Below are 15,351 nucleotides of genomic sequence, written 5' to 3'. Positions count from 1 at the left end.
GCCACTTTCCCCATTCTTCCAAATCGCGGATAAAAAGGAAACGTTCTTCGTTTTCATTCTTCGCCGATGCAAAAGATCTGGACGATTAAGAAAAATTACCGCCTCGTTCACACTTCACCAACAAATACAATATTCAAATAAATTCATTGTATAAATTCACTTTTCCACATCCTAAATGTATTTGTTAAATGTAAACAATGTTTGTAAATCCCAGGCCCTGAAGATGATCTCAATAAAGATCGAAACGTTGGCACGATAAAGAAAATGTTTTTCTGAAACCTACATCACACCGGAGCACATCTCACGATTTCTGAATAATTGTCGATTAACGGTCACTAATCACCACACTCATTCAAATAAACATTTTTTGTAAAGTATATCAAAATATACTTTGTCGAAGTCCTGAAGAATGGTCAGGAATGAAGAAGTTTAGAAAAACCTTTTTCATTTTTTCCCGTTCTTTTTTTTTCGTGTCATATTCAGGACATTAAGTGTGGTGTCATATTGGTTTTGTGTGAATGTTGTGGCCACCACAAGAACAGCGCCACACTTTATGCCCTGAAGATGACCGGAATAAAGGTCGAAACGCTGCTCTTTCTTGTCTGCTCCTCACGACTTCAACAAATTATAAAACAAAAGGTCACTAAGAAACACACATAAAAATACTTCGAACATGTAGTTTCTCGAATAAATTATTACAAAAATAAACAATAAAAAATATCGATTTTTTTGGACTAAGGTTTTATAGTAATTTGCCATCTTTATCATGCCTAATAAAAAATTTTAAAAAAACTGCAAATCTGATTTGTTTTTTTCCCCCAGAGTTTATTAAACGAAAAACTGTTATGAAATTTTCTAACCTCTACCGAAAATTTTTCCAATGAAGTAGCAAATTTTGTTTTTTTTTTACAAATTTTTAATTTAGCAGTTATTAAAATATTTATTGTTTGTTTTTCTCCAAAAATTAAATTGAAAGTTATAGTAGGGTGCCTAAGAAAAATTTAAAGCTCTATTCAATTTTTTTTTTCCCCCTAAAAATGAATAGATCGTTGACAAAGCCTAAAATTTTGAATATCTGTGAAAGGGTTGAGAATCGGTTCATTCGAATATGTTGCATTTGAAGTGTAGAAGCACCTGACGAAATTTGTCGTTTGAATAGTTAATCACCCCTCCCCCAACAAATATTCAAATAATCATCTCTTTTGCAAATGTGAAAATGCATAAAAATAAATTATTACAAAAATAAACAGTATAAAATATTGATTTTTTTTTCATATTTTTTCTCCCCCAAGCTTATTAAACGAAGAAGTTATGAAATTTGCCATGCTCTACTGTGAATTTTTCCAATGAGATTGCAATTTTGTTTTTGTTTTTTTACAAATTTTAAATTTAGCAATTTTTGAAAGATTTAGTGTTTATTTTTTTACCAAAAATTAAATTGAAAGTTATATTACGGTGTCTTCTTAAAGGAAATTTAATAGTTCAAGAGCAACAAGTGAATTTGTGACAAAAACCGTAGATAGATTTTTAAAAAAAAAAATAAATACAAAAAAAAAAAAAATGTTGAATATCTGCGAAAGGGTTGAGAATCACTTCATTCGAATATGTTGCATTTGAAGTGTAGAAGCACCTGACAAAATTTGTTTTACGAATAGTTAATCACCCCTCCCTCCCAACCAATATTCAAATAATCATCTTTTTTTGTAAATTATATTTAAATATATAAAAAAATACTTCAAACATCTAGTTTCTCAAATAAATTATTATAAAAATGTACAGATTTTTTGGTATAAGGTTTTACAGCAAGTTGCCATCTTTGTCTTGCCTAGAGCCACTAATAACAAAACTTCAAATCTCATATATATTTTCCCTCTCTTTTTTTAAAAAATCCTGTCTTTTCTATTTGCTCCCCAATCATATATTTCTTGAATGCATAAAATGTACATTTTGTGTAATATTTGCTGAGATATTTAACGATCGGCTTGAAAAATGAGTGCTTTTGGGTGATTGGACAACCAAGTCAAAATAAATTTACATGAAATAACATGTTGCCAAAAACAGCAATTAGAATAATTTAATATGACTATTTAGATATGTTTTTAACATCAAAATTTAGAACAATTCTTTTTTTTATTAAAAAAAACTTATATTTTAACCTGTAAATGAATTAAACAGACTTTCTATTTAATTCAGTTTAATTCTCATAGCCTAACAATAATAATTCTCTCTCATTTCAATCCTCGGTTCCCCATTTTTCTTTAAATATAATTAATGGTCTGGGATAGTTTAAAAAGATGAATTTCTAATAAAGCAATTTTACTCTTAATAAGTCTCAATAGAAAACCCTTTAAATTAAATCAAATCAAGACGAAAAAAATCTCTTAAACAGCAATCATCAGTGTGAAATTATTTTAAGAAAACCAACAATGGAACAGAAGCCCTATAATTAATATAACAAATAATCCATACATGTTTAGCAGTCTAATTGACCTATTTAATTGTTGCAATTAATTATACTTTTTATCTAAAGTCTTGATTGAAATTAAAAGTATAATTGAAATAAATTAAAATTGAAATAATGAATAATCTTAAGAAAACCTCTCATTAATCATAAGTTAAAAATTACTTTTTTTTTTAAAGAGCTTGTTAATAATATTTTCATATTTTCAATGTGTATAATTAATTTTTATGATCTACTTATTTTTAATGTTTAAATTTAATTATTTTAACAGACTTGTGAATAAAAATGATGGTTTAAAAATGAATTCTTGAAAAATATCATCAGTTTCATAAAACAAATTAACAAAAATAATTTAATAAAGACAGTAGTTAATAAGTTGTATTGTAAAAAGCATAGGTAATATGTTAAAAAATTTAAAAATCTATTTACCTTTACTGAACTTTTTAAAATTGAATAAAAGGGTATAAATAATTTTGTTTAAAGATTATGTCTAGAGTGCTAAAAGGAAGTTTGTTGTATTTATAGATGTTGTATTACAACATAATATGAGTGGAAAAGTAATTTATTATACTCCTATCACAACACTAATTACTTTCCTAATTAGGTAAGAAATCTCAAGGTCATTGATGCTTTGGTTGTCTTAGAGAATAGTCAGGAAGGGTTCAGGATGGAAGATGTTGGACAAAGGGCTTAGGAAGAGAGTTCTGGGCATTGGCTTTTTGCATTTCAAAGGTAAATAAGATTTGAAGGTCTTTATGTATAGAAGCTTAAAAAGTAGGGAGCTTGAGCGATGGATCGAAAGAATTTGCACAGCAGTTACTGGATTCTTTGAATGTTGGAAACTTGGTTGAAACAATTCAATTATAGTAAGTCTTTTGTCAATGTGAAATCCCAAATTATGGACTTGGAGAGAAAAAGAGATATAGATTGGAGGAACAGTGATTTGGTTTCATTGAACCTAATTCTCTATTTCTGGAGTCACTCGTCCAAAAAGGAAAAATGGTCCTGGACATTTTTGAACTTCACTTGGCCTGAGTATGGTGGTATCGTGAGATTATGTGAGAAGGTGTTGGGATGAGGAACTAGAATTTTATGGACTCTATCGACTTCTATTGGTTTTGTATTGCCTATATATGCAAAGAGTACTGTATCAGGATTGATAGGAATATTGTTAGTGTATACTGAAAAAGACTAGGACTAAGAATGTTGCCTCGCAGAACACCCAATTTGACAGTAAATTCCACATTCGATTAAAGGCTTATCTAATGACTAAGAAAGCACTTGAGCAATCTTTCCACTTGAGGGAGAGTGCGATGATCCCACATTGATGAAGATTAAAGAGTTTTTATGGAAAAAATTAAATAAGAAAAGAGTGAAAGTTTTTCTATTGAGCAGTAAACAACAAAAAATCATTAATGATTCTTCATTGTTAGACATCACCTTATTTTAACACACAGCAAAAATATCATTTTGGTTTTCCCTTTATCATTTTTTCTATAAATGGTCTATTGCCTACTGCTATTTTCTATATTTTCCTAGTTTGTAATTAGATAGATAAATTATTTTAAAAAATTATATGATTTACAAATGTATATATCAAAAGGATGGATTAAAATCTGTCTGCCGGTGGACATTGCCAAAAAAGTAGAAAAAAGACAAATTACAATTATATAAATATAAACTAAACTATAGGTGTCCTACAACGCATAAAATAAATGTTTAGATTAGAAAGCTTTTGTTGGTTTAATGACCTGAAAAAGTGAGAAAAGCAGACAGGCATTAAAATTGGAACTTCAACTGCTTAACCAACTCCTGGCATACCCAATTCTAGATATTTAATTCTAAGACCTTTACTTAAAATGAAACAATCCTAACATTGCATCTCCTGCCGAATTAAGCATGAGAAAGTGTGAAAGTCTATTGTGTTTATTGGTCTATATTTGTTTTATATACATTCAATAAATCTAATTTAATCATTTATTATATTTGGTGTTTTTATTAATATGTTGGTACTTATCAGATCTTAGAAAAAAAATTTATTTGATTAAATTCACTATTTTTCGTGGTCCGCTTGACCAATTAATATCATTCAATTAATTAAGATTTTAAGTTGAGATAAAAAAAGTCAGTGTCACAAGCGGGATTCGAACCCATGACCTTCGGCTTGATGCACCGCTGCTCTACCACTTGAGCTATCGTAACTTCAAGTGGTAGAGTAGCGGCGTATCAAGCTGAAGGTCGTGGGTTCGAATCCCGCTTGTGACACTGACTTTTTATCTCAACTTAAAACCTTAATTAATTGAATTTTTTTTCTTTTATGCTTTCATAATGATTATTTTTTACCTTCCAGCCTTCTAGAAGTTGTTTCTTTACCAAAGCAAAAATTAAATATTTACTCAATTTAGGCAACCGTCTAAATGAAATAGTTATAATAAAATAAATGGCGTACCATTCTTGGAATTAAAGATATTTTTTCTCTAATTTACCTATGATGGAGTTTTACAGCAAAAATACTTCAACCTTGACAAAAATCTTGAACATTGATGATATTGCTACTTGAATGAGAAAGTTCAGGAAAGAGACTTGTAACAATGGAGTGTGTATGGCAGCAGCAAATGTCAATAGAGAAGTGCATTCTTAATGTAACAAAAGGACATCAAAATTGTCATTATTGACTTTTATAAAAATTACCTTGACTTACATAAGGCAGTTATAATTACAAATGAAATGAATATCTAAGTGCTTAGAGAACTTGCTTTTGCAATAATGATTATGAGGTCCTAAGATGATAAAGCGTCAGATAAATAGGCAGACCAAGGATTAAGATGACAAGCTACATTTATTATTTATTATATTGTTCAATTATAAGTTCTGCAAGGATACAATACAATAAATTTGTAATTTGGTCGTTTCAAATTATTTTTGTCTCACAGACACTACACTGAAGAAAATGGGAAATTGAAATGTGTCAAGTAGATCAAAACTTTTGAGTATATGCAGACCAAATAATCAGTAATGACCAAATCAGGATAACTGCCACTTATTTTATTAATTAGTTTTTAAATTAAATGCTTTGTATAAATTTTACCACGTTTGTAATTATAATGATAATGATGTCTTAAGGTGATGAATAGTCAGACAAAATATGAAAAAGACAGACCAGGATCATCAAGATGATCGAGTGTCTCCATAGACCGTGCATTGAAGATGTCGAGAAGCTGAAATTGTACAGCAGACCAAAACCGTTGCGAATAGAATGACTAAGGGTTTGCAACAGCAGAGATCATATCAATCCTCGGGGTGTAAATTTATTATTATTTATTATATTGTAAAATTTCCTCTTGGATTCTGCAACATTACAATATAATTTGTAGTCTGACCATTTCCCATCATTTTTGCCTACTCAGATCCTACACTGAAGATGGTGAGAAGTTCAGGAAAGAGACTTGCAGAAATTTACTACGTCTGACCACAAATAATGACAGAAAAGAATATTTTTCCATAACAAGATCATTGTGTGTGAAAATTTTTATTTTGAAAAAATTGTTTTTCTTGACAATTAATTTTTCAGTTTTTCAATTGTATAATTAAAAAGAAAATATCAATTTAAATATAAAGCAAAAACTTTTATTCAAGAAATTAAAATATTTACATGAACATATTTACAATGACGTTCTTCAAATGACAATAATTTACAATAAATATCATTTATTTCTATATCCCATAATAAAACTTAAGCATCAGGTTCTTGGGTAAATTATGCTCTTATGAAATACCTAAAGATGTAAAACTCCAAGGGTACCAAAGAAGTGTGTGTGTGTGTGTGTGTGTGTGTGTGTGTGTGTGTGTGTGTGTGTGTGTGTCCAACATAGTATGTAAAAATGTTGTTATAAATAAATAAACTTCAAAATTAATATAGGGAGATATTAAAATCACTAAATTTTCAATGTTAAATCTATAATTTACATGGTAATTAATTTACATAATTTATACATAATATTTATTTAGAAACACAGTTTTAAAAACTAAGACTAGCAATAAAATATTGATATACATCACAAAAGTAATCTATACAATCAAAGTTAAATACCAAAGTATTTTGGTTTAAATTGACATTGTAAAATATATTAATACTAGAAAAAATATGTTGAAAAAATATGTTGGTAAACATTTATATAGTAAATTTATTAAATTGCTTAGAGTAGTTTGAATGGTTGGTAAAACTGTAGGCATATGTACAATTTTGTTTCTAAATTTCAACAAAAACAGCTGTCCACTTCTGTTCTTGTTTAAAAGTCTCAAATTCACAAAAACCAGGGACATTTGAATAAAACAGTATTTAACTGGAAGTTTTCGTCGAATTTCTCATCTTCGCCATAAGATGCTGAGCTCCAGACCTGGAACTTAAGTGAGCCGTCCTGACCGCGCATGAGCAGCATGAAGGAAGTTGGAATATGTCCGTTGTAGCTTCTCCTTGGCTGTCAAGAGCGATGAGCTTCCTGTAGATGTACTTCTGTTTGCAGTACGTTTCATATCCCAACGGGAACCCTTGAGTAAACGCGCATGGTTTTGTTATATTCTCCCTGAAAGTAATATTCAATTAATATCTCTTAATATTGATTAAAATATTATATAATTAATATTTAAAATAAATTATTATGTCAGCCCTCCAAAAAAAAAAAAAAAAAAAAAAAAAAAAAAAAAAAAAAAAAAAAAAAAAAAAAAAAAAAAAAAAAAAAAAAAATTGTGCTGAGGACTGGAGTTGACAATTTTAAGATTATCAAAAAAAGAAAAACCTTGTGGATCTATAGTAGTCAACATAAAAAAGAACTATTCTTCACTGAAGATGGTGCGCAGTGTAGATGGACCCTGTGTCGGTGCACCAACATACACCATCATATTTTTTTTTAATTGTTTACAAATATTATAATGAAAATTGAATAACATTTTTTTATAGTTAGGGTGGCCAATGGCAGAAAAATGAAATTATAAAGTCAACATTTATAGATAAACAGTTAGTAATGAACCAAATCCTTATAATTTTATAATCATGCTCTAAAAAATGATAAAGAATTCAAAAATGGGTTAAAAGATTAAAAAGACGACTATGATGCCAGTCGAAATGATGAAGATGAAATGTGACTTTTTTGTAAATACAGGAATACATGCAATAAAGCATTTAAGTATTTGGACAGAACAGAGTTTCTTTCACCAAATAAATTATAATTAATGGTCAATAGTAATTGGGGAAAAAAAGCCTACTAAGTAAAAACTTGCAGTTTCCAAAATGCAATGAAAATATTCATTTTTTTTTAATATGTATTAAAAAAATGAAATTTAAAAGAAAACATGGTATGAAGGAACCATGCATGACCACAGGCTGATTAAAAGAAAGACAGATTGTAAACATTCAAATGTAAAAACTTTGAAACTATACTTGTTTCCTGGATAGTAAGAAACCAACCTATCAGAGTAGTCATCAGTGGTATGCCTGCAACCAAGAAGGGGGTCTTAAGTGTTTCTTAGAGGGATGTTGAAAAATAAAAAGAGATGCTAATTGTCAACACTCACTGGCACTTTTCAATCCGTACTCCTTGCGTGTAGTTTCCCTGGTTTATGATGAAAAGCCATTCATTGTTCTTGTTTTTGGCACTTTTCGGGTAAACTATCTGTTCCTGAAAAGGAATAAAAAGTAAGGTAAATCATTATAAAAAAAGTGGTAAGCTTATCACAAACACAAAATTTTATCATAAACATAGTAAATTTTATAAATTTTTAAAAACCTTTATTATTGACTTACTATTGATGTACATAGAGGCATATCATCTTGATAATCAATCCTTTGTTGGATTTCTAGGGGAGTGTCTTGCCCAAACATTGCGCTGAAGTCTTTAGCAGCAGTTCTCAAAATGCTTGCAACATGGTCTCTGAAAAACACATACAAATTATACAATAAAACTAAGGTTAAAATGAAAAAATAAAATTGACTTACTGTGGGTAGTTATCTACTTTTTCGCAGAATGTACTACCTTCGGTGCATTTCGGCTTGGGTAGGTAACTACGGGTTTCAAGTTTTGTATCATCTCCGGGAAAAACAAACACCTCTCCTGTACATATATAAAACATTTTACATTGGTTAATGAGCACATAAATAATTTTAATGATAAAAACTCACCACTTGAACTTCCACCCCTCGACCAACTGCCTTGTGGAGTCCTACAATCAAATCATCAATTACTTTTATATTCAAATACACAAATACGTATATACATGAGTAGACAATATGTATAGATTGCAATTATGTACAGTAAAAATAATAAAGCATACTCAATATAATACAATGCCTTTACAACAAACTACTCTCTTTACAGTCACAAAAAATCATGCTAATTTTTGCAGTTTCGACAAAAAATTATGTTAATAAGCAGAGCAAAACTATACATATGACATAACTGTTAAACCCCTCCCAACAACTGAAGCAGTCTTTCCAGTTGAGAAGAGCCTAACCTAATCGTATTGCTACTTTGAGCATTTTTATGATTAGGAAACTTGACCGGAGACCTTGGTTCCACATTCGTTCTTGATTGTGTTAAATTTCTGGACCTCCTGTTCCCACTGCTTGGGTACGAATCCACCAAACAAACCTGAAATGAAAATATCAATTTAAAAAAAAAAATCTTGGGTTAAACGCTAAATTTAAAAATAGAACGATAAATAATCATGACCTCCTAAGTAAATATCTTCTACTAATCTTGTGTATTACCTTGTAAAAGAAAAACTTTATTTTGCTTCATCATTTTTGCAATGATGATGATGATGAGGTCTCAAAGTGATGAAGTTACACAAAATAAGAGATAGACAGATCATAATAATCAAGATTATCAATTATTCATTTATTATTGCATTGTAAAATCATATTCATAAAAACCCATCTTGGATTCTGCAATGTTACAATATAATAAATTTGTAGTTTAGTCATTTCTAATCATTTTTTAGAATAGACTCTGCACTGAAGATGACAAGAAACTGAAATTCCAGCACACCAAAATGATCGATGATGACTAAATTATAGAATATCTAACAGTTACTGTCATTTTTATAATAATAATAACCATGACAGTCTTGAATGTTGAACAGTCAGACAAAATATAAAACAGACAGGAAGATCAGTATTATCAAGATGATCAATAATACATTTATCAAATTGTAAATGTTTTCTATTGGATTTATAGGTAATAAATTTGTAGTTTGTTTGTTTCTGATCATTTCTGCACAGGCTCTACACTGATGGTTAAAAGTTGAAATGTGCCTGTCGCACAGATAGACTAACCAATAGGATCACCAAAATTGGTAATGATAATGATTTATAGATATATATATATATAGATGAATAAATAATATAATAAATCTACTAAACACCACACATATATTAATAAAGTTTTAAATACTTTTACATTTGTCAAAGTTGGGTTAAAAATAAGCAAAAAGCTAATTTGCTTTGTATCAGTTTTAGTTAAAAAAAAAGCCTCATATGAATTTCAATTTAATGCATTTTCAAAGCGATATGGGCTCAGAATCAGAAATATTTACGAATATTTGTAAAGTTTGAAAAATAGATTTTTTAATCTAAAATTTACAAACAGTCAGCACACCTAGTTGGAAAAAAGGTTACTTCTTGCTAGCACACATATGTTAAAATAATACATTTTTAAGACAAACACTAAATATTATTACAATTAATTAAGGTTTTTAGTTGAGATAAAAAAGTCAATGGCACGAGCGGGATTTGAACCCACGATCTTCGGCTTGATAAGCCGCTGCTCCACCACTTGAGCTATCGTGACTTCGATCCACTCGCACACTAAATATTATTTCATCATAAAATTATAAGGAAAATTCTGAGATACTGAATTTGGTTTCAAATTTAAATTTTCTGAAATAAACAGCAACAGTAAAACGCTAGGGCATGTTTTGGAGGTTTAATTCTATATTTTTATTTTGGAAATCTTACAACAATCTAAAAGGTATTTACTTCTGAGTCTGATTACAAATTCAAAACAAACAATTTCTATAAGCAGGAAAAAGTCTAACAAGAAACTGTGCCAGATTTTAGTAGATGCATTTTTTTTTAATCAAATACTTGAATAATGCAATATAAAACAGAGTGATCACAAATCAGATGCTATTTTTGACATCCTGCGGCGTCCTTGGCGTTGTACAACGATTTTCCTGTTTCCAAGAACCAAAATTACAATCTCGAAGTAATTAGGATTCGAGTTGTTGTTTATTATTTATCAATTTGCTACATATTAATTTTCTCCGTGTATTATACATTCGTTGCCAATGCCATTCTATAGATTAAATTATTACGAGAAAAAAATCTCAGCGCGATTCCTGGTAATTTTCTTTTAATTTGTCTTAACTTAAAATTCTCGCGAACTATACGAGAAAAATATACAAATTATACAATATTTTTATTGGTTTTTCTGTTATAAAAAAAATGACATAGTAAAGAGAAAAGGAAAAGTTTTTTTGAGGGAAAGCCGTCTAAGAGCAGAGTTCCTTATTAAGAATACACTTTCAAATCCTGAGGATTTTAGAGAAAAAAAATTAACTAAAGAAAAAATAACTCCGCGAGTCCTTTTCTCTATCGGGTTTTTTTTTTTTAACTTTCATCAAAAATTTTTGAAAATACAATTTTCCTAATAGAAAACGCCATTGGAAAATTTTTCAATTTTTATCATGTGTACATATATATATAAAAAAAAGACAATTCTGGAACTGTTGTACGAGTTGTGTTTCAAGGGCAGCAAAGAACTTGGAATCGCTGGAGTGAAACCGGCTAAACAAGATGCCCGGCTGTCGAGTTTAATTTATTTTTTGACTTAATTGAATTGTAACTTTTTTTTTGTTTTCCAGTGATAAATTTAGACAGATTTCAACTACAATCAGGATCTGGCCTATTAAATTATAATCAGAGATACATTTCAGACTCAGAGACGTACAACCTTGTAGATTCAAACCGGACTCGATTATCTCAGAAATGTCTTTATTAATTCAAACCGTACTTCATCCATTATCCTTTATTACCGAGAAGAATTAAAACCAAATACTCTATAAATTTTTTAGTTTTAATCTAAATAAAAGAATATGCCAACATTCAGCAAAAGATCTTATATTTTACAAAAATAAATAAATAATACAACAGCGAGTACCATGCCAAACAGAGTTTAATACTTTTGAAGGTAAACAAACAATAAACGATTTATTATTTTATCATAAAATTATATGGAAAAATTTAGACATTCAAAGTTGTCCAATTACAACTTCAAGATAATCTTTAAAAAAAACTTCTAAGCTTCTGTGTGATTTTATTTACTTTTACCCAAATATCAACTAAATAATTATATATAATTTTCAATTAATTCATCTTTTTATGTAAGGTTTCGGTTGAAATGAAAAAGTTAGTGTCACGAGCGGGATTCGAACCCTCGACCTTCGGCTCAATACGCCGCTGCTCTAACCACTAGAGCTATCGTGACCTCAAGTCTAACTTCGAACGATAGCTCAAGTGGTTTAGAGCAGCGGCGTATTGAGCCGAAGGTCGTGGGTTCGAATCCCGCTCGTGACACTAACTTTTTAATTTCAACCAAAACCTTGCCTAAAGACTGATTAATTGAAAGAAGTAATTTGGTCAATAGACCACTAAATATAACGCAAATTCAATCGAACAAGCTTTCTCTTAAACACACATCACATCTAAAGCGATTTAAATCCTTTTATACATTATTTAATAAATAAAATAAACAATTTCAGATAATAAATGGCCTACGATTTAAAATTAATTTGCTCAGCGTCTAACAGCAAACAAAAATCTGCCAGGAGACCAGTTATCTCTAATAGGAATATAATTTTCTAACTTGAAATTTGTAACATTTTAAATGCTAGAAATATATTTATTTTATTTTTATAAAACTTTTTCTTATATTCTTCTATTAGTTATATTAAGCTTTACTAAATTAGAATATTCAAAATTATCGATTGTATAATTTTTTTAAATTGTATTTTTGCTTTTGAAAATTTAACATGGCAAAAAAATCGTATCTTGCAAACTTGCATATAAAGTATTAAGAGAATTTTTATTTATTTAAGAGTTTACCAATGGAATGTGAGAACTTGCAAGTCAAAAAGTGGTTCAGACCGTTTAAATTCAAAGGTTTTCGGGCTTAAGACAAAGCGTAAAATAATGGATTTTTTTTTTTAAAGAAACGTAAATAAAGCTCTCCTGAGAAAGAAAAACTGTAAAGAAAACTCGGCATTCGCATGCTTGAGGACTTGACAAATTTTGAATTTAATCAAATCAATTTGATTTATCTTTGAACTTGAATTCAGCGCTTTTTGTTTTTTATAAACGGAAACAAAGCTCCCCTGAGACAGAAAAATCGTGAAGAAAAATTAGCATGCGCATACTTTGAGAACTTTCAGGGCAAACTTTGACACAGAATTTTGAATTTATTCTAAACAATTTATCTGAAATTTGATTTATCTATTTAAATCTAGCTTAATTTATTGAATTTAAACCAATCGAACAGAAACTTTACAGTAACGATAATTTTTGTATCAATCAAAATTATATCTATAATTTGATAGTTATCTATCTGGTCTATCTACCCTGACTTTTGTCATTTTTTATGACTGACAAACATCAGCGATGATAGACGAAGATGTAACTATCAAAATATAAGTTTATCACCTTGCAGAACACAGGACCAACATTATATGTTTGTTTTTATTATTTTGGTTCAGCACAATCAGTTAAGGTTGGTGTACTATAATATTTCCTCATCATAACAAAGTTCGAAGTAGGTATTAAAATATAAGGAAATATTTTTTTTAAAGCCTTCATAGTCTTTCTTTGGTAAATTTACCGATTACGAGTAACAACGCCGTTCTATTTATTTTTTTAAGTCATCGCAATGCAAATTTGATGTATTTCTCAAGGTCGAAACCTTTTCTTTTTCTTTGGTAAATATACTGAAAAGTGTGTTTCTTAGTGGCCTGTTGTTTCATAATTTGTTGAAGTCGTGAGGAGCGGTCAAGAATGAGGTAGTGTACAAAAACACCTTTTTCATTTTTTGCCGACGTTTCGACCATTATTCGGGTCATCTTCAGGGCATTAATTGTGGTGCTATTCTTGCGGTGTCTTATTCACACACTTTCACACAAAATTAATATGACACCACAAGAATAGCACCACACTTTATACCCTGAAGATGACCCGAATAAAGGTCGAAACGTCCACAAAAAAATGGGAAAAAATACTGAAGAGAAGAAAACCTGCTTCCAGGCAGCAGTGAGCCCCCAAAACATTGCTATATTAAACATGTTTTTTGTTAATTTTTAAACTTACTTTTATGTTTTAAAAAATATATTGTAAGGCTAAAATATCAATTTTCTTTTAAAGGCAAAATTTTTGTTTATATATAAAAACAGCTTTGTGTTTAAATTATTTACCTTCTTTTCTTGTTAAGACAAGATAATCAACATTTTGTTTTGTTTTTTATATCTCAAATCGGAAATTAATATTTTATTTTTTTTAAAAGGTGAGTTTTGAATATTTTACTTCCTTTAAATATGAAAATATTGTGATTTTTATCTTTATACGATCTTTACCCCCATGTTTTACGTTGAGATACAGATATTATTAGAAAACCGGGCTATCAGGATGAAAACGAATGCAATTTGTTTGAGATTAATTGAGAAATTTTCATTATCAGACTTTATCCGATTGTGCACTAGTTATATTTTATATAAAAAAATTGTTTTAATATGTTTTCGAATGAGTAAATATTTTACAGAATATTTTTTACGAGGTGCTTATCAAATAAAATTTATACAAAGATAAAAACCCTGTTCGGTTTGGTTTTTGTTGCTAATATAATGTAAAATTTAAAGGATTTTTTTTTAATATTCTAAATAAACAGAATTTTACAACGAATGTCGTTTTACTTGACAAAAATTTCTACTTACCAAAAGAAGCGAGATTGTTAAAGACGATATCAACTGTGACAAAGCCATGGTTTTTTCAAAGACGAAAACTGCTTTTGACAGTGTGTAAAGCACAAGAACTTACAAGTAGAACTACCGGATACGGCTGTGGAACTAACCGGACAAGCGACCCCCTTGGACTGTTTCTATTCTTCGTTCCCCACTACGCTTATAAACCTTTCTCCCCCTCTACCGACTTTAAGTATGTGTATTGAATATACAAAATATATAAGTGTTTAACAAGAAAAAAAATCAGGAGTGATTTTTTTAACGATTTATCTGTTAATATATTTTTATCCTTTCGAATCTCAAAGGATTTTTTTATAATTTGACTACAAAACTTGAGAAAACTTTTATTGCACCGAGAAGCCGCAGTGGCTCGAAATGTATTAAAAGTAAAAATTAATTTAAAAAAGGCTCATTACTTCAAATAAATAATTTTCCTATTTGTTTCTCTTAAATAATAGAAATTCATTGACATACAAAGTCCTGGCAAGAGAATAATAAGAGTGAAGAAGTATTTCTTACATCCAGGACCTATTACTTAAAATATCCTTTTTAAATAACCAAAACAAAACTATTACTCCGCAGATGTCAGATGTTAAAATGATCCGGTTCATTTAAAAGTAAAAATCAGATATTATTATCTAGTTTAAAATCAGCATAGTTGAATATTTCTACGTGACCTTTCTGGCTCTTACATAATTTTTGTTCGGTTTCTAATTATGTACTTTTATTGCCTGATAATCAAACGGAATTGTTTTTAATTTTTAGAAATTATTTGCTATTATTTAATTGCATTTTTACCTCAAAAGTTTAAAAAGTTAAAAAGATAGAAGGTT

General features: G+C 29.3%; 1 protein-coding gene across 4 annotated transcripts; it reads right to left on the bottom strand.

Annotated features, from left to right (window-relative positions):
* Nucleotides 1–6,066: 6,066 nt before the first annotated feature.
* Nucleotides 6,067–15,089, bottom strand: LOC106670141 (protein spaetzle). 4 transcript variants are annotated; one of them, XM_024226732.1, is made up of 8 exons: nucleotides 14,492–15,089; nucleotides 8,969–9,105; nucleotides 8,637–8,677; nucleotides 8,454–8,568; nucleotides 8,262–8,388; nucleotides 8,033–8,136; nucleotides 7,899–7,952; nucleotides 6,067–7,044 (listed from the first exon to the last, which is right to left on the bottom strand). In XM_024226732.1, the coding sequence occupies exons 1-8, from the start codon at nucleotides 14,537–14,539 to the stop codon at nucleotides 6,801–6,803; spliced, it is 870 nt and encodes a 289-aa protein (XP_024082500.1). In that variant the 5' UTR covers nucleotides 14,540–15,089; the 3' UTR covers nucleotides 6,067–6,800. The 4 variants fall into 4 exon arrangements, with proteins under 4 accessions (XP_024082500.1, XP_024082501.1, XP_014255707.1 ...); XM_024226733.1 differs by having other exon boundaries at nucleotides 7,926–7,952; nucleotides 14,492–15,085; XM_014400221.2 differs by having other exon boundaries at nucleotides 9,023–9,105; nucleotides 14,492–15,084.
* Between the last annotated feature and the right edge of the window lie 262 nt (nucleotides 15,090–15,351).

Source organism: Cimex lectularius, unplaced genomic scaffold (genome assembly GCF_000648675.2).
Source record: "Cimex lectularius strain Harlan isolate CLEC.00 unplaced genomic scaffold, Clec_2.1 scaffold187, whole genome shotgun sequence".
In the NCBI taxonomy this organism is placed as follows: Eukaryota; Metazoa; Arthropoda; class Insecta; order Hemiptera; family Cimicidae; genus Cimex; species Cimex lectularius.
This window is presented reverse-complemented; position numbering and strand designations above follow the sequence as displayed.